Source organism: Eriocheir sinensis, unplaced genomic scaffold (assembly GCF_024679095.1).
Source record: "Eriocheir sinensis breed Jianghai 21 unplaced genomic scaffold, ASM2467909v1 Scaffold747, whole genome shotgun sequence".
Classification (NCBI taxonomy): domain Eukaryota; kingdom Metazoa; phylum Arthropoda; class Malacostraca; order Decapoda; family Varunidae; genus Eriocheir; species Eriocheir sinensis.
This window is the reverse complement of record NW_026112106.1, coordinates 157,543-177,788: the sequence shown is the minus strand read 5'-3', so window position 1 is coordinate 177,788 and position 20,246 is coordinate 157,543. Positions and strand designations below refer to the sequence as shown.

The 20,246-nt window shown below is 44.5% G+C and overlaps 1 protein-coding gene across 1 annotated transcript in view; it reads right to left on the bottom strand.

The window, feature by feature from the left end:
• LOC126994210 (SLIT-ROBO Rho GTPase-activating protein 2B-like) overlaps positions 1 to 7,752 on the bottom strand; it is a 47,755-nt gene extending 40,003 nt beyond the window's left edge. Inside the window, exons 1-2 of the mRNA XM_050853496.1 lie at positions 7,469 to 7,752; positions 6,870 to 7,110 (exon numbers count right to left, since the gene is read on the bottom strand). Of these exons, the coding sequence (XP_050709453.1) occupies positions 6,870 to 7,110; positions 7,469 to 7,752 (525 nt within the window). The remainder of the gene's footprint in view (positions 1 to 6,869; positions 7,111 to 7,468) is intronic.
• Between the last annotated feature and the right edge of the window lie 12,494 nt (positions 7,753 to 20,246).

Here is a 20,246-nt window from a genome sequence, read left to right as displayed (position 1 = left end):
TATAACACGGTGCAAATGAGTGATTATTTCTTCTGCTCAAATCTTCTCAGGCGGTGCTTTTGTTTTAGGTCGAAGTAATTATTTTACATTTGCGTTTATTTCCATCGTCTGAAGTATTCGAAGTGTTTTTTCACATTCACGGTGCAGAAGCCTTCTCAAACTATCATTATCACTACCCATAGAAGCACCCACAACCGCTATGAAAGCCTTATTAAATGTGAATGTTTGAGGATAAGGATCCAGAACATCTATTTTCAGCTACATTTTAAATTCACAACGCCTAAAGTCTTGTTAAACTGCCAAAAAGCTTTGAAACTACCCACAACCTCTATAGAAAGCCTTATCAAATCTGAATGCTTGAGAATATGAATCCACTGATTTTGCTCTACAAGCTAATTTCACAACGCCAAAAGTGATGGTGAGCCCAGCAACGCGCTAATCCGCTTAACAGCAACGTTAGCTTAACCTGTCCTACATTTGATGGTCTCCCGGTTGTTGTTCTCTTGTCCTCTCTCTCTTCCCGCCTCGCTCTCGTGATTGCTCAGTGAGGGGACACTGTACGAACCTTTAGATTTGCACGTCACCCAGTCCCTCGCTGATAAATATCAGGCTGGCCGCCCGCTGCCCCAGGAACCTTGTTAGGCGCCGCGCTCCTGCTTTGTTTTTCTCTGGGTGTTGATTGTCCTCGACCCCTAGTGTCTCTCTCTCTCTCTCTCTCTCTCTCTCTCTCTCTCTCTCTCTCTCTCTCTCTCTCTCTCTCTCTCTCTCTCTCTCTCTCTCTCTCTCTCTCTCTCTCTCTCTCTCTCTCTCTCTCTCTCTCTCTCTCTCTCTCTCCCTTAGTTTTGGTCCAGGTTCTGCCTCCCAAATCCCTTTCACACTCTGATCTGCCTATCGCTGTAGGTCTAAATATACCCGTGTAATGGGTTGCGTGTTCCTCCACTCAGTACGCTACACTTGATGATGTTAAAATTCACATCTGCCATGTCTCTGACCAAGCTGACAGTTTATTTGAGATCCTCCTGCAGTGCTCTAGCATCCTCCCTGTCCTAATAGCGCGTCCTATTTTGGTGTCATCTGCAAATTTACCTATGTCACTAGTTATCCATTGTCTATGTCACTGATGTAGATAATGAATAAAAGCAGGCCTAAACTGAACCAGGGAACCCCACTAGCCAATATTACCCATTCTGATTTTTTACCGTTAATGGTAACCCTCTGTTTCCTGTCGCTAATCCACGCCCTGGTTCAATCACTTAAACCTTCCTCCTATTCCATGAGCCTGACTTTATTTAACAGTCTCTGGTGAGGTTACCTTATCGAAGGCCTTACTAAAATCAAGATAAACACATCGTAACTCTCATCATTATCAGCTGCCTCGTATACTCTATTGTAAAGGATAAAAAAGATTAGTGAGGCGACTTTCCTTTAATAAACCCATGCTGTGAGTCGTAGAGATTAAATTGTGTCCTGTCCAATATGGTCCCTAATACTATCAGCTATTATTGACTCAAGCATTTTACCTATAACTGGCGTCGAACTAATCGGCCTATCAAGTTTTTTCCATAGAAGATTGTCTCCTTCTTAAATATAAATAACGTGTGCCTGCCTCCATGAAACAGGCACCACCCTGTCATCTAGTGACTTCCTAAAAGCTTCTGTTAGCTGCCCATTGATTTCAAATTTATAATATGCAGGGTTATTAAATGAATGTATAGTTTTTCCTCTTTCCCCTACATAATTTCCATGCAGGTTTTTCATGCTGCATAGTTATTTTACCTTTCACTGCCAGCTCTGGCTGAAGGATGGGGGGTGGGAGGAGCCTTCGCGTTTGCTGTCTTTCATCTTCCACTTTTGATTAGATAGTTAGTGTAGCTTGTCACAAATTGCCTCTTAGGACGACCAGGTCTGCTGTTGATTTTATTCTTTCTTTGTGTTCTTTAGTGTTCTTCCCCCTCCTCCTCCTCCTCCTCCTCTCTATCTTCCTCTTCTTCCTCCTTTGAGCGTCAGCAAATTCTTTTTAAAATTCCATTTCTCTCTCTCTCTCTCTCTCTCTCCTCTCTCTCTCTGTCTGTCTCTATCTCTCTCTCTCTCTCTCTCTCTCTCTCTCTCTCTCTCTCTCTCTCTCTCTCTCTCTCTTCTCTCTCGCTCTCACTTCTCTCTCTCTCTCTCTCTCTCTCTCTCTCTCTGTCTCTCTCTCTCTCTCTCTCTCTCTCTCTCTCTCTCTCTCTCACTCTCGTAAGATTGTGCGAGTGCGAGAATGGGACAACTTCCACCATCAGTGGTCCAGTGTAACACGTATTGACTCACCTTCAAAATCAAGCTCGACCATCCCTTCCTTCAACTTAATATCAACCCTAGAGTAGAAAATGCAACGTTTTGGAGTCTTCTGATTAATGTAAAATCACTTAGGTTTAAGGACAGACCACCAAGTCTGGACCATGGGGTCTGTGTGGTCTGATTTTCTATGTAAATCTATGTAAATCTCTCTCCTCTCTCTCTCTCTCTCTCTCTCTCTCTCTCTCTCTCTCTCTCTCTCTCTCTCTCTCTCTCTCTCTCTCTCTCTCTCTCTCTCTCTCTCTCTCTCTCTCTCTCTCTCTCTCTCTCCAAATTTCAAAGCTAAGATTTTCACGAGAGAGAGAATAGCAGAGTTAGAATTTATTGCCATTCTTTAACATCAATTCAACAATATCAAACACCACCATTGATTGTTTTTGTTCTTGTCTCTTCTTTCCTTCTTCATCTCTGTTCTCTTCTTCATCTTTTTGTTCTGATTTTGTTGATGTTGCTTTTGTTGTTTTCTCTTCTCGCTCTTTCCTCCTCCTCCTCTTGGTCCTCCTCCTCCTCCTTTCTCAGCTCTACAGCACGACTGTTGGTGGGGTTTAAATCTACGTATGTAATTCTTTCTGTAACAACTCCACTCTGGACGATTCTGAGCATATTCCTCCTACTCATCCCTCCCCCTTTATGGCGGTTGTTAAGAATCTTCGGAATGATGTTTCCTATGCCCTTTCTGGCCTCAACTCTCAGAGGGCTTATGGACCTGATCGAGTGCCTCCTATTTGCCTTAAAAACTGTACAAACGTGCTGACACCCTGCCTGGTCAAATTCTTTCGTCTCTGCCTATCAACATCTCCCTTTCCTTCCTGCTGGAAGTACGCCTTCGTACAGCCTGTGCCTAAGAAGGGTGACCGTTCCAATCCCTCAAACTACCGCCCTATAGCTTTACTTTCCTGTCTATCTAAAACTTTTGAATCAATCCTTAACCGGAAGATTCAAAAGCACCTTTCCACTTCTAACCTTCTGTCTGATCGCCAGTATGGTTTCCGCAAAGGGCGTTCTACTGGCGATCTTCTTGTTCTCTTAACTGATTCTTCGTCATCCTCTCTTAGCCGTTTCGGTGAAACTTTCTCAGTTGCGCTAGACATATCGAAAGCCTTCGATAGAGTCTGGCACAAGTCTTTGCTTTCTAAACTGCCCTCTTTCGGATTCTATCCCTCTCTCTGTTCCTTTATCTCCAGTTTCCTTTCCGGCCGTTCTATCTCTGCGGTGGTAGACGGTCACTGTTCTTCCCCTAAACCTATCAACAGTGGTGTTCCACAGGGCTCTGTCCTATCACCCACTCTCTTCCTGTTATTCATCAATGATCTTCTTTCCATAACAAACAACTCGAGACTGGAGGCTGCAGAACGCTTAACCTCAGACCTTGCTATCATTTCCGATTGGGGCAGAAGGAACCTTGTGTCCTTCAATGCCTCAAAAACCCAATTTCTCCACCTATCAACTCGACACAATCTTCCAAACACCTATCCCCTATTCTTCGACAACACTCAGCTGTCACCTTCTTCAACACTAAACATCCTCGGTCTATCCTTAACTCAAAATCTCAACTGGAAACTTCACATCTCCTCTCTCACTAAATCAGCTTCCTCGAGGTTGGGCGTTCTGTATAGACTCCGCCAGTTCGTTTCCCCTGCACAGTTGCTATCCATATACAGGGCCTTGTCCGCCCTCGTATGGAGTATGGATCTCACGTGTGGGGGGGCTCCACTCACACAGCTCTTCTGAACAGAGTGAAGTCTAAGGCTCTTCGTCTCATCAGCTCTCCTCCTCTTACTGATAGTCTTCTGACTACCTCTTAAAATCCGCCGCGATATTGTCTCTCTTTCTATCTTCTATCGATATTTTCACGCTGACTGCTCTTCTGAACTTGCTAACTGCATGCCTCCTCCCGCGGCCCCTGCTGCACGACTTTCTACTCATGCTCATCCCTATACTGTCCAAACCCTTATGCAAGAATTAACCAGCATCTTCACTCTTTCATCCTCACGCTGGTAAACTCTGGAAACAATCTTCCTTCATCCGTATTTCCTCCTACCTACGACTTGTACTCTTTCAAGTGGAGGGTATCAGGACACCTCTCCTCCCGGAAATTGACCTTTCTTTCGGCCACCTCTTTTAATTCTTTTTGGGAGCAAGGAGCAGCAGGCTTTTTTATTATTGTTTTTTGTGTGTGCTCTAAATAAAAAAATATATATATATATATATATATATATATATATATATATATATATATATATATATATATATATATATATATATATATATATATATATATATATGTATATATGTATATATATATATATATATATATATATATATATATATATATATATACCTGGGTAGGGGGTTCAAAATTATATTCCGCCTGGCATCAAATACATTAGGAACGCTCTGGGGACATCACTGTATTAGCTTTAGGAAGAACAGTGACCGTCCACCACAGCAGAAATAGAACGGTCAGAAAGGAAACTGGAGATAAAGGTACAGTGAGAAGGATAGAAACCTGCAGGAGGGTAGTTTGAAAGAAGATTTGTGCCAGACCCTATCAAAAGCTTTTGATATGTCCAATGCAATGCTAAGGTTTCACCGAAACGGCTTAAGAGAGGATGACCAAGAGTCAGTTACATACAGAGATCACCAGTAGAACGCTCCCCTTTTGCGGAACCCATACTAAGGATTGGCGATCAGATTAGAAGGTCGAAGTTGAAAGGTGCTTTTGAATCTTCCTGTTAAGGATTGATTCAAAAGCTTTAGATAGACAAGAAAGTAAAGCTATAGGACTTGTAGTTTGAGGGATTGAACGGTCACCTCCTTAGGCACAGGCTGTACCAAGGCATACTCCCAGCACGAAGGAAAGGTATATTGGCAGGCAGAGGCGAAAGAGTTTGACCAGGCAGGTGTCAGCACGGAAGCACAGTATCTATCCACCCTGACCTTCTCCCCTGATCGCCAGTATGGGCTCCGCAAGGGGCTGTCTGACTGACTCTTGGTCATTCTCACTAAGCTGTTTCTGGTGAAATTTTGTTGTTGCTTTAGACATCTCTTAGATATCTATCCACCTTGACCTACTCCCTGATCGCCAGTATGGGTTCCGTAAGGCCTTTCCTGACTGACGCTTGGTCATTCTCACTAAGCCGTTTCGGTGAAACTTTTGCTGTTGTCTTAGACATCCTCGAAAGTTTTTGACAGAGTATGGCACAAATCTTTTGTTTTCTAAACTACCCTCCTACGATTCCTTTCCATTGATCTATCGCCGATGTGGCGGACGGTCACTGTTCTTTCCGTAAACCTATCAACAGTTGTGTCCCGCAGGATTCTGTCCTGTCTCCCTCCTCTTCTGTTGTTCATTAACGATCCTCTTTTCAACACAAACTGTCCTATTCATTCGTACGCCAATGAGCCCACTCTGCACCATACTCAACACCTTTTGACAAAAGACCCTCCTAACGGGAAGTACGGAGTCTCGGCTGGAGGCTGCAGAACGTTTAATCTCAGACCCTGCTATCCTTTTCTGAATAAGGAAGGACGAACCTTGTGTCCTTCAATGCCTCAAAACTCAGTTTCTTCACCTATCAACTCGATACAAGCTTCCAAACACCTATCCCCATTTTTGACAACACTCAGCCGCTACAAACTTCTACACTTAACATCCTCGGTCTGTCCTTAACTCAAAATCTTAATTGAAACTTCATAATATTATCTCATCTCTTGCTGAATCAGCTTCCTCGAGGTCAGGCCCCTGCACCTGTCTCCGCCAGTTCTTTTCCCTCACAAATGTTGTTAATATACAGGGCCTTGTCCGCCCTCGCATGTAGTATGCTTTCATATGTTAGGGGCCTGACACACATCTCTATTTGACAGAGTCAAGTCTAAGGCTGTTTATCTCATCAAATCCCATTCCTCTTGCGAGCAGTCTTTTGCCTCTTAACTTCCGCGGCAATGTTGCATCATCTAGGAAATTAGGAGAAAAACATTGCAAAACAGCTTGGGTGCCGTGGCTTCACGCACGAGGAACTGTTTTGTGGCTAATTCACGCCGAGTTGGTAAAGAGCAAGAGGACTGCTAAGGAGAGTCTAGTCCGCTGTGCGTTTAGTATAGCCAGACGACACGTTCAAAGAAATATAGACTTATTGCGTCCACCCCAAAGACATTAGTGTTTCCTCACAGCCTCCTAGTCTCCGAAAACTCTCCTAATGTACACCTGAAACGTATTAGAGGTAGATGGATAGAGACAGAGAGATAGCGAAAATGAGAACATAAGAACATATGGAGTCTGTAAGGCCGATGGCCTTATTCAGCAGCTCCTGTTAACCCAACCACACGCAACCTCACCATCCATGAACATAATTATCTGGCCTTTGCTTGCAGGTATGCTGCCCACACCCTTCCTGTGAACCCAGTGCTGGCTTGTTTAGTGCCAGTGTAACTGTTATCCTCACACGCTTTTCTCGCCTCCACCACCGTGTTCCTGACGAGCCGCTTAGTGGAACCTTTGTGCTGACCACCGCCTGCTGGGGCCTTGCGCTGACCTCCCGCCACTGGGAGCCGGTCTTGAAGGCGAGCGTGTGGCGGGCGTGGTCCAGCACGGCGCTGTACTTGCACAGGAGGGAGACGCCCATGACGAAGTCATAGTCGTTGGAGGCCACCTCCTCCAGCGGCGCGGCGTTCACGCGGCAGCCGTCGCCCAAGTCCAGCACGACGCGCTTGGGCAGCCTGCGGCCTTCCTGCTGGCGAGGAGCAGCTTGCGGCGCCTTTCTGACACGTGGAAGCCTTGGGCGCCGGTGTCCAGCAGCACCGTCACGGGCCTGGCCTACGCCGCGCCGCCCTCCCGCCGCACCCAGAGGACGTCAGGTTCCACGGAGCGCTCTGTTTTCTCGGCCTCCGCTGCAGCTGCTGCGGGCGGCAGACGAAGAGGTCGCTGCCGTCAGGCCGAAACACTCTGCACCATGCGGCTGCGCTGCAGGTGGTGGGCGTCCAGCACGACCTCGTCTACGTCGTACATGTCCTCCAGCCACGCCGGGAACACAGTGGCAGGACGACCATCTCCACGCCGCCCCCAGACTGATGGGGACGGCCTTCAGCTCTATGACGTCCAGCACCCGCGAGCCGATCCAGAAGGATCTCCTGCCTGGCGGTGGGCTCCGTGCCGGTGATCAGCCCCAGCCTCTTGGCCATGGTGTGGAAGAGGAAGGTGATCTGGGCCCCGGAGTCCAGCTGGACGAGGCACGCGTGGCCGTTCACCGAGCCTAGCACACGGTTGTGGTCATCCACGTGAAGACACGGGTGGCTGCCGAGCCGCCGCCTCTTCCTGGCGGGCACCGACGGCGGCTCCAGCACCAGCCCCACCGCCTCGCCCTTGCCGGGGCTGCGCGGCCGCTTGTTCGAAACCCGATGCACTGGCGGGGGAGTCATCTCAGTGTGTTGTGAAGAAGAGGAATATGTAAAGAAAAGATGATGTTGATGAAGAACAGGAGGAAAGAGAAGAAAGAGATGGAGGAGGAGGAGGAAACGACGAAGAAGAGAGAATAAGTAGAAGAAAAAGATAACGTTGATGAAAGAGAGCAAGAAGAAAGAGAAGAAGAAGAAGGAAAAGGAGGAGGAGGAGGAGGAGGAGGAAAAGATGAAGAAGAAGAAAGAAAAAGTAAAAGATGATCATGAAAAAAAAAAAATGAATGATCAAAAACAAAAACAAAAATGATCACGTGACATGAACTACAAAACCTTTCGCCCCCCAACGTTCCTTTTATTTTTCTCTACCTTCCTCCTTTCCTCCCTTTCTCCTCCTTTTCCTCTCTAATCCTCGCTCTTCTTTTTTTCCCATTATTCCTTCATATATATATATTTTCTTTTCTTTCCTCCCGTTCGGTTTTTCTTTCCATCCACCTTCTCTTCCTTCCTTCCTTCCTTCCCTCCTTCCTTCCTTCTCCTTTCCTTTACTTCCGTTTTCCCTTCTTCCCTTCATTCTTTCTTTTCTTCCCTTCCTCCTCTCTCCATCCATTCTTCCCTTTTGTTATTCCTTTTCTATTTTCCCTTCCTTTCCTTCCTCCTTTCTTTCCTCCCTCTCTATTTCACATTACTGCTTTGTTTCATTATTCCTTCCTTTCTTTTTTCCTTTCTTCACATCTCCCATTCCATCACATCGTTTTCCTTCCTTTCTCTCTCCTTCCTCCTCTCACTGCTACATCTCTACCCTCCCTCTCCGCCTCCCCAACAGAACCCCAAGTTGACCTCCGTAAAGTGGGGCCACAGGAGATGGTTGAGCTGAAGTGGTGGCTTTCTGCCAACCCCATCGCCCAGAAGCCAGAGATCGCGAAGGTAAGGGAGGAGGAGCGGCTGTGTGTGTGTGTGTGTGTGTGTGTGTGTGGTGTGTTTGTTTGTTGTTGTTTTGAGCCTGTGGGGGCGAGGGAAGGGAAGGAAGGAAGAAGGAAAGAGAGGAAGGAAGGGAAGAAGGAAGAAGTGAAAGGGAAAAGAACGGAAGGGGAGGGAAGAAAAGGAAAAGAAATTATAAGTAAAAGAAAGGAAAGGAAAGGTTGAAGGAACGAAGGAAGGGAAGAAAGGAAAAGAAATTATAAGTAAAAGAAAGGAAAGGAAAGGTTGGAAGGAACGGAAGGAAGGGAAGAAAAGGAAAGAAATTATAAGTAAAAGAAAGGAAAGGAAAGGGAAGGAACGAAGGAAGGAAGAAAAGGAAAAGAAATTATAAGTAAAGAAAGGAAAGGAAAGGTTGAAGAACGGAAGGAAGGAAGAAAAGGAAAAGAAATTATAAGTAAAAAGAAAGGAAAGGAAAGGAAGGAACGAAGGAAGGGAAGAAAAGGAAAAGAAATTATAAGTAAAAGAAGGAAAAGGAAAGGTTGAAGGAAGGAAGGAAGGAAGGAAGATAATTGAAGAGAAGAGAAAAGGAAACGGCGGGAAAAGAGGAAGAGAAAGGGAAGGAAAGGAAGAAAAGAGAGAGAGGAAAGGAAGAGAAAAAAAGTGGAAACACTTGAAGCTACAAAAAATTGTTTTATAATAAGGAGAAATAAATGTAGTAATTTGTAAGCAGGAAGGAAGGAAGGAAGAGAAGGAAGAGAGAAGGGAAAGGACTGTAAAAAGTGGAACGGAAGGGAAGGAAGGGTGGAAAGGAAAGGAAAGGGAAAGGGAAAGGACGAGAAAGAAAGTGGAAGGGAAGGAAGGGAAGGGAAGGAAGAGAGACATGTGTCCCCCATCATTTGTTTCCCCAGTCTTGGAGTTTGTTTAGGCTAAGATTAATTGCACGATGAAGAGGAAAAAACGACTCTCTCGTGGCCTTCGGAAATAGTTGTTGTGAGCCGAAAGCGTCTAAGAACACGCGCATTACACTCCATCACACCTACACCCACACTTGACAAGCAGGGGCCGGATTTAGGGCAGGCCTATAGGGTCATGGCCCAGGGCCCCGCGCATTTAGGGGCCCTGCGCCAGCTCCACCACATTAATATAAGCACTTTTCTGTTTAATTCAAGGATACCACTGCCATCCTTTCGTGTCATATCAATATAATCCCTGACTTGAGTCACGTAAAACATTTGAGCTTATTAAAGTATGACTCACATTTACATTTACAGAAACATGCCAACCAGGAAGTGGTAATAAACTACCTCCTCAACACTATGTAACGAGCTGATCGATGTGTTGAGGGAAAATGTTGTGTCTACCATAGCAGTAAAGTTAAAAATGCCAAATATTGCTCCATATCTGCGGCTTCCTCCAGACGTGTCTCACATGGACCAGCAACGCCCAACCATTCGGTACATGTTGCCAGAGGGGCCAGTAGAGCGTTTTTGACGTTTGTACCCTTACTGAATTATACAAGAAAGGAAACTGCAGAAGTAGTAGTGAATTTTTGCATAAACCCAATATTCCCATCTGTGAGTGTCGCGGCATGATAACGCGAGTAACATGTCTGCAAAATACAATGGCACCCAGGCGCACATAAAACGTCATTGTGAGTTTGCAGAGTTTGTTCCCTGGCTGGCTCATTCACTGAAGCTTGTTGCGATGTGTGCTGCTGAATGTTGCAGTGACTATGTTTGGTGCTAGGATTCAACGTCTGCATGTTTGTCTGGTCAAGTCAACACATCGTTGGCGCAAACACGGAGATGCGCTGCAAGGCTCACCAGTTATCAAGTGCTTGCCAGACACACGATGGTCGGCCCGTGCAGGTGTTGTAGAAGCCAATGGCTACGAGCATAACATAGTGCTACTAGAAAATCTAGCAATGGACGAACATCTAAATGCAGATGGTAGATGTGAGGCATCTGGTCTTTTGCAGGAAATGCAGAAACTTGGGACAGTTATTCTCCTAGTAACATGGCAGAACATCCTTAAGAGATTTAATGCAACAAGTCAGCATTTGCAGAAGCCAGGCCTTGATTAGAACACAGCAGTAAATCTGCTCAAATCACTGAATGAGTTTGTTCAAGATCAACGGGACCGGCTCGATGATACGAACAGATTGCCGTCCAAAAATGTGGCCTGAGTCGTCAGAGTAACGGCTCCGTGTTCAGGAGGACGCGAGTTCAATCTCTCGCCTGGTGCCACCAAGCTGATTTTTCAGCCGCCGCCGAGTGGCTTAAAAATACCCACATGCTGTCCAGAAGACCACTTATCAACCCGGACTCTAGATTCTAGGATCAAGATGAGCTCTGGGAGGGCAGCATGAGCCAGTGCAAGATGGCACCACTATAAAAAACCACTGCCTGCGCCAGAACGGGCTGGGCCGACCATCACGACCCACCGGAAAAGAAGCCTTGGACCGACCATCAGGATCCACTGGAAGAAGCCTACCGCGCAATAGGCGGCAATGTAAAATAAAAAAAAATAAAAAAACTAGAAATCGAGCAAATAGGGTACTGGATTTATTTCAAGGAGCGGCAACAGAAGCGCCGAAGTCTTCCTCAAACTATACTTTAGTATTAGTTAGACCTCATCTTGACTATGCGGCTCAGTTCTGGTCACCCTACTATAGAATGGATATCAAATGTTAGAATCGGTGCAGAGGAGGATGACTAAGATGATTCAGGGGTTGAGAAACTTGCTATACAAGGAAAGACTCAAACAGTTAAACTTGCATTCTCTAGAAAGGCGAAGGGTGCGTGGAGACATGATCGAGGTTTATAAATGGATGAAGGGCTTTAATAAGGAGACATTCATAAGGTTTTGTTGGTAAGAGAACTGGGTAGGACACGAAGTAATGGATTTAAACTGGATAAATTCAGATTCAACAGGACATAGGCAAAATTGGTTTACAAACAGGGTGGTGGATGAGTGAATAGGCTTAGCAGGCATGTGGTGAGTGCCAATACAATTGTTACATTCAAAAATAGATTAGATAAATTCATGGACAGCGATATTCGGTAAGGTTAGGGATACACGGAGCTTAGGTTCAGTGGAGCTGCTCGCACAGGCCTACCGGCTCTTGCAGACTCCTATGTTCTTATGTTCTTAACAAAGAAAAATAGCTCCAGCGGAAGAGGTTCATACTCACTAACTGGATTATTTATTGGAGGTTCTTACATAATAGCGACTCAGTTAATTTAAGATGATAATGTTAAGAAATGGGTTTAATGATATAATAAGTTCTTAAATATTTTACACTTTTTATTTAGTTCTGCCTTTTACTTTAATTTGACTTCCATCTCTTAATTAAGGAAAGGAGGGATTTTAAATTCACTCTCGAATGATTTTCATAATACTCCATTTACTCAAATATACTATTTTTAGCATTTCTGACATAACGTTACTTACAGCTTGAACGAAAGGACAAAGCTTTAACCTAGTGTGACCATAATATCGCTCTAATTTCCCTGAAGAACCATGTGCCTCCGTGTTCATAACGTGAAAATAAGGTATGCTTTTTCTTCTGCTTCATGACTTCTCAAACTATTAACACACGACTTCAGCTTAAAAATGACCTCCTACATGTTTTTAACTATGCATTCCAAGGATACAGAAGGAAGGAAGGGAGAGGGAAGACCGAAGCGAAGAGGAGGAAGGAAAGACTTGCAAAAAATACGTGTGATGCTTATTTTGTTGCTGGTTTTGTTAGTAGTAATTCCCACAACCGTTTGTTATTTCCTGGTTTATTTACAGCTTTTACGGACGGCCGGAACCTTGAAAGTTACTCGTGTTTGCTTTGTAATAATATTATGAATCCTTAAGGAAAATACTTTATGTGCTGCTTTTATGTCCCCAGTTGTGTCACATTACCTGCTATTCTGTAGCAGTACATTTACAGCTTTTTACAGACGGCTGGAGCTTGAATTTACTCCTGCCTTGTCGTAATAATGTTCCAAATCCTTTAAAAATAGTTCATATGCTCTCTCTTATAACCAGTAATAAGTATCGCAGGCTTATATTTTTACTCTGTTCCCAGCTTTCACGGGCGGGCGGAGGCTTGAAATGTACTCTCGTGTGACCTTTCATGACACCTGCCCACAAGACAGTTCACGTGCGTTATATTTTTGGTAGACCTTTTGTTAATGACTCGCACAACCTTTGTTTGTCGTCTCTTTGTTCACAGACTTCATGGATCACCGGAGCTTTAGATTTTACCTCATGCGTATTAATGATGTTCTGATTCGAAAATATTAATATCAAGTCGTTATTTCCTAAATTCTTCCTTTTTTTTTTTAATTACCGTCGGTAATTAATGACTGAGTGAATGACAGTGGGAGAGAGTGGACGTGTCGTGTTGTGTGCTCCTGATCTGCTGACTCGACACTGGCGAGCGGCAGGAGCAGGACTCTGGGGGACGTGTGTTGCGTCTGTGAAGACTTTTCAGGCGATAAGTGGATTGCATTCTGTTTGTGCCCTAAGTGGCGTCATGTGAAGTGTGTTCATCTGACAATATGTGTTTGCCACGCTTACACAAGGCATCTTTAGCAACCAACATTGTGGATAAATTGGATGAATTTAAGCAAGAATTATCTGAAGATATATTAGTTGTGACAGATGACGTTGAAACTCGGGCACTCAGTGTGAAAGAGAAGCTGGGTGAGGTGGCGGAGCTTTGTGCTGACAAGACAGAGACGCTGGCGCCAGCTGGGCTGATGTAGCAAAACGGAGGAGGAAGAAGCATCTGCTTGTCGTGAAGGCCTCTGATCAAGATAACAAGGCTACTGAGATGAAAAATGATGTTTCCCAGACATTACATGGCATTCAGATTACTGACTCAAGATTCACGAATGGAGGTAACTTTGATGATGCGAATATAAGGAATGAAGCAGCTCAGAAATTAGAAAATGTAGAGCAGGCTAGCACAAAAAGTGTGGGAAAACTAAGGCCAAAGATCATGATCTGCAATGTGTATAAGGAGAAAACCTGGGATAAGATAACTGAGACATTGTTAAACAGGAATGAGTTTCTACACTCGATTTTAGGAGTTGAGGGGAAAATTGAGATTTTCAATAAGCCTGCTGCTGGTGGCACAATGCGCTATATACTGAAATGTGACACAACTGTTAGAGCTGATCCACAAGCATCATGACGAGATAAAACTAGAATGGGGAGTGTATACTGTGAGAAATTGATTCCATACAATCTTATGTTATCATTGTCTAAGATACGGCCATCTTGTGGCCAACTGTACTGCGAAGACCAATGGAGAAGCCCCAAACTGTTTCAAATGTGCCGGGGATTATAAATCCAAGGAGTACGGCAGTACGCCATGGCTGAGAAGAAATGCATAAATTGTGTGAGGTACAAGAAGCGAATGACCAGTGTTGTGTAGTCCTTCAGACTGATATTGAGAGAATTCGTAACATAACCGAATATGGCTATTGACTGGTGTTTGAGACTCGAAGATGAATTTAGTGTTAGATGTTCAGTGAGTTGGAAATAATAGTTGGATGTTAGATTGTGATACTATAATGAAAATATCTGATTAATGGAAAATTAAATAATGGATATTTGTGATACTCAAAGATGAATTGTGTGATAAATGTTCAGTGAGCTGGAAATAATCGTTGGATATGTGGTCGTAACACTATAACGAAAACATCAGTCATGAAAACTGAACCAATGGATATTTATGATACTATTTGTGAAAGCAGTTAAGACACCCACTCACTTACTATGATGTTTGAGAATAAGTGCATGGAAGACTATTATTGATGATAACATTGTAATTGCTGTCGGCCCTCGTAGAGCGCTGCATCAGCGGCGGAGCAGGGCCTGAAACCTCATCAACGGTAAATGGTAAACGGTAATCACAACAGCAATCACAAAAGTTAACTCGTGTATTCTTAATAATGCAAGCCCGCACAGAAGTAACTCAATCTTTTTATAAAATTTTGTCTGAATCCTTTCTGCTTCCAATAATTACTTTGTTATCTCCGAATAATTAACACCAGTGACCTTACAACAACAACAACAACAACAACAACAACAACAACAACATCAACAACAACAACAATAACAACAACGACAACAACAACGACGACGACGACGACGACGACGACAACAACAAGAACAACAACAACAACAACGACAACAACGACGACGACGACGACGACGACAGCAACAACAACACCAACAACAACAACGACGACAACAACGACGACGACGACGACAACAACAACAACAACAGCAACAACGACGACGACGACAACAACAACAACCACAACCACAACTACGACGACGACGACGACAACAACAACAAAAACAACGACGACGACGACGACGACGACAACAACAACAAAAACAACGACGACGACGACGACGACGACAACAACAACAAAAACGACGACGACGACGACGACGACGACGACGACGACGACGACGACGACGACGACGACGACAACAACAACAACAGCAACAACGACGACGACGACGACGACGACGACGACAACGACGACGACAACAACAACAACAACAACAACAGCAGCAGCAGCATTCAGTACACCAACCTTTCATATATTCTTCCTTTTGTCTGACAAACTAACAACTCTTTCGTTATTCCTTTGTGATTATAATGCTCAGCCAGACGATATATTTTTTCTATCTAAGTTGTTGATCTTTTATATACATTTTTATGCCTTTCCTTCTTCCTCTCCTCGTTTTACTTACTACCTTCGAAACTGACACTCTCACCCTCTTTCTCGCTCTTTCTCATTTATATTTTTATTTTCTTACTCACTCTCTGACTTTTATATTTTCCTGCGACTTTATTTGGTGGCGCTGCCTTGACTTGACTCATGACTCAGTGTGTCCTGAGGCCAGCTGGAGACGCCGTCATCCACTTACTGCCGACCTCTGACCCCCTCTCCCTAAACTCTTACCCTACCCTTTAGATGCCTTCCCCACTCCTTACTCCCTCTCCTATTAATCCTCTACCCTCATTCCTCTCCCTCATTCCTCTCTCCTTAACTCATCTCCTCTCACTCCTTTCCTCTCCTCCCTCATTCCTCTCCTCCTCCTCCTTCCCTCACTCCTCTCCCCTTGCTCCTTTTCCTCCCTCATCTCCCCTTATTCCTCTCCCTCACACCTCTCTTCCCTTACTCCTCTCCCCATTCTCCTCTTCTCTCTTCCCATGCTCTTCTCATCTCCCTTTACTCCTTTCCACTAAAACCCATATTTGCAACACTAGAGTAAGGCTCAACACACACGACACAAAGAACACTAACCAACACCCACAACGGCTAAGACCTGACGCCAGACCTAAGACCTAACAGAGGCACATCACACAGCCACACTCTGCGCCACACTTAAATGGTCATACTCTTAAACATTTGGCGCCCAAGCACAAGGCTTTCTTATGGAGGTGTGTGATCCCTTTCCATGGGGTAGTATCATGACCCCTGGTGACAGTGACGAAGCTTTGTACCGTGAATATGAAGAACTGCTCATGGGAGGTGTGTGAGCCTTCCATGGGGGTAGTATCATGACCCTTGTGACAGTGTGACGAAGCTTCTGTACCGTGAATATGAAGAAACTGGCTCATGGGAGGTGTGGGCCTTTCCATGGGGTAGTATCATGACCCCTGGTGACAGTGTGACGAAGCTCTGTACCGTGAATATGAAGAAACTGGCTCATGGAGGTGTGGCCTTCCATGGGGGTAGTATCATGACTCTGGTGACAGTGTGACGAAGCTTCTGTACCGTGAATATGAAGAAACTGGCTCATGGGAGGTGTGGGCCTTCCATGGGGGTAGTATCATGACCCTGGTGACAGTGTGACGAAGCTTCTGTACCGTGAATATGAAGAAACTGGCTCATGGGAACGCGATCAATCTCCACTTCTGCCTTTGAAGTCGGTGATGTGGAGAGATGGAAGGTCTGAGAATCTGACCTTAATATCGTTTACTTCTTAATCGCTTTCTATTGTTTCCTTACGTCTCTCCCCTTGCCTCATTATCCTGCCTCCTATATGTTTATCTTTAGCCTTACCTACCTGCCTACCTATATGTCTACCTGCCTACCCACGTACCTACCAACCTATCTATCTTTATCTCTGTCTGTCCGTCTATCGACCCATTAGTGTTTGTCCCTGTGACGGTCTTAATATCCAGCAAGTTATTTTAGTTATATTCTGCCAAACTACCGCTTCATTCCGCACAGGTTCCTCGCACGCAGCTGCCCGGCCGTCTGGCGCTTCTAATGGCTCCTTCCGATTTACGTTTTATCGGAAGGGTGTTGCATGAAGGGGAGGGAGGAGGAGGAATACATAGGAATACATAGGAAGAACAGACACCAGAAGACCTGTAGGTCTATGGCGAGGGTGTCTGTTTACTACCGCTACTACTAGTAATCTACGTGTGGTAGGACAGGATAGAATAGATTAAGGCTCCTCCCCACCCACCTCTCCCTCCGGGAACGTGCTGGCAGGAAATAGCTAGAAGAGAACATCATGTGCATTTAAGGAAGAAAGGGACATGGAAATTTTACAGTAAAGAGAAATATAAGAGGAAATTAGGCTACTACCCTTAACTTAGGCTACTGATGACCTGAGCTGTGGGGACACTAATGTCTTCAGATTTTACTGTGCTGCAGGCTGCCTGAGACAAGCGAAAAGGTCAGTAAACAGTGCATGTAGTTTAATCATATAAAAATGAATAAATAAATAAGTAAATAAATAAAAGCTAGTATTAAATTAGACTGCTCACGATGGGGTGAGATGTAGTTTCAGATGGTACCGGTAGAGGCTTGATCCTCGTTTACCTTCGGTACAGGGGTACGCTCCAGTATCCAGTTAACCTTACTGAAACCACACCTCACTGCCTGAAACATATGAAAAAGGGTCAGTAAAATCATATATCCCTGAAGTACTTATCCAATGAAGACTTAAGCTATTGATACTCTGTGCGCTAACTACTGTCGGTGGGAGTATATTCCTGTGATCGACGACTATATTATTGAAATAACTTCTGCGCGCCAATGTGTTACATCGGTTTCCTTTAACTTCATACCGCTGCTGCGTGTTATTGTGTTGGTGTCTCTCTGAAATAGGTTATCTGGATTAATGTTTTCGAATCTATTAAGGATTTTGAACACTTCAATTAAGTCCTCTTACTCCTCGCTTCTTTAAAGAAAACATATCTAAACGCTTTAAACGCTCGTCATACGTCAAGTTACGGAGCGCTGAATTTGTTTGGTTGCTCGTCGCTGTATCCTTTCTAGCGAAACTTGATATTTTATATAATTCGATGACCAGAACTGAACGGCATATTCTAGGTGTGGTCTACAAATGCTAAATATAATCTCTTCATAAGTTCGGGTGATTTATAATCAAAGTCTCTTGATATTAATCCCAACATCATATTGGCTTTTACTGCTGCAGAACATTGATCACTCATTTTAAGAGTGTTACTGATAATGACACCAAGATCTTTTTCTTGTTTTACTTCGCTGAGCTCATGTCCTTGAATCTGATATTTAAAGTTAGGGTTGGAGTCACCTATGTGCATTACTTTACATTTATCTACACTGAAACACATTTGCCACTTGTCGCTCCAGTCGTCAAGTCTCTGATTGAATATTCTCGCAATTTTACTGTTCGTTACCGTACCTCCTAATTTGGTGTCGTCGGCGAGTTTGGCTACTTTTGACAGGATATCTGTCTCTAAATCGTTCACGTAAATTATATTAGTGTTGGCCCCAGGACTGAGCCTGGGGCACGCCACTGTCATAAGTTGTTAATCGGATGCTTCACCATTAAGAACTACACGTTGTTCTTTGTCGGTGAGCCAGTGGGAACGCAGTTTTGAAATAAGCCTAACGTTGGGAACTTTATCAAACGCTTTCTGAAAGTCTAGGTAAACTACGTCATATGGGGCTCGGGCGTCCCAAATTGAATAAACGTCGTTGAAAAAAGTTAATAAGTTGTTAAGGCAAGACCAATTACTACGAAATCCATGCTGATTATCAGTTATCAAATCATTTGTCTCGAGGAAAGTGATAATTTTATCCCTGACTATTTTTTCGAATAATTTAATTAGGACAGACGTAAGACTGATAGGACGATAATTACTGGCTTGTTTTTATCTCCTTTTTTTTAAATATCGGGTATCATTGGCCTTTTTCCACTTAGAGACAGACTAGCCTGTGCTAATGACTTGTTGAACATTAACGTTATGGGTAATTCTAGCTGTTGACTACATTCTCTTAACATGCGAGGAGATAAATTGTCGGCCCGAGATTTATTTGAATATTTTTTGCAGGTACGCACGCACTTCACTGATACCGATTTCGGTCAACGCGCTTTTGTTCTTCAGGGCCTTGAAAATAGTCCTCGGGCTGATCTATGTCATGTTTTCTTTCGTCGCGCTCGGAGCACGAACTCGTCGCACTCGAAGCACGAACTCGTCGCACTCGAAGCACGAACTCGTCGCACTCGAAGCACGAACTCGTCGCACTGAAGCACGAACTCGTCGCAGTCGAAGCACGAACTCGTCGCGCTCGGAGCACGAACTGTCGCACTCGAAGCACGAACTCGTCGCACTCGAAGCACGAACTGTCGCACCGAAGCACGAACTCGTCGCACTCGAAGCACGAACTGTCGCAGTCGAAGCACGAACTCGTCGCGCTCGGAGCACGAACTCGTCGCACTCGAAGCACGAACTCGTCCCACTCGAAGCACGAACTCGTCGCACTCGAAGCACGAACTCATCGCACTCGAAGCACGAACTCGTCGCACTCGAAGCACGAACTCGTCCCACTCAGAGCACAAACTCGGCGCAAAAAATTTGGACTCCTGTATCTCAAAAAAGTACTGGTTCAATCTTGCTCAGATTTTTTTTAATGTAGCATAAGTTAACTACGTAAGAGGTTCCTCCATACATGAGTTGGCCTCCTCCTCGCTCTCCTGAATACCCGCTCCCTCCTCACCCTCTACATGAGGTAAAGGAGGTGGAATAAAAGGAAAAAGTAGGAGAAAAAATATTAATCTGCAAGTATTTTGATAAGTTAGGAGACACCACCAAGCCTATGCTCTGCCATGCCGTGTTATCTTAAGCCCAAATAGCCAATCTTGACTTAGTGAATAAGAATGAACTCGGCGCACTCGGCGCACGAACTCGGCGCACTCGGCGCACAAACTCGGCGCAAAAACTTTGTACTCCCATATCTCAATAAGTTCTGGTTCAATCTTACTCAGATTTTTCACAGTAGGTAGACAGACATAAGTAAGTTACGTAAGAGGTGCCTCATACCAGAGTCTGCCTCATCTTTGCTCTCCTGAACATAATGTATCCCAGACGTTTCCAAAGTGTTTCGGGAAGCACCTGAGAAACAACTTGGATACATTCAGGAAATAATTGAGAAACATTGAGAGAGAATGTGTGTAATTCACCACGGACTGATCAAGTGTTGGACCTGTAATCACCAGCAGGTACCCTCCTGACATGAGCAAGTGCACTTTAGCGTCGATCTGTGTGTGTGTGTGTGTGTGTGTGT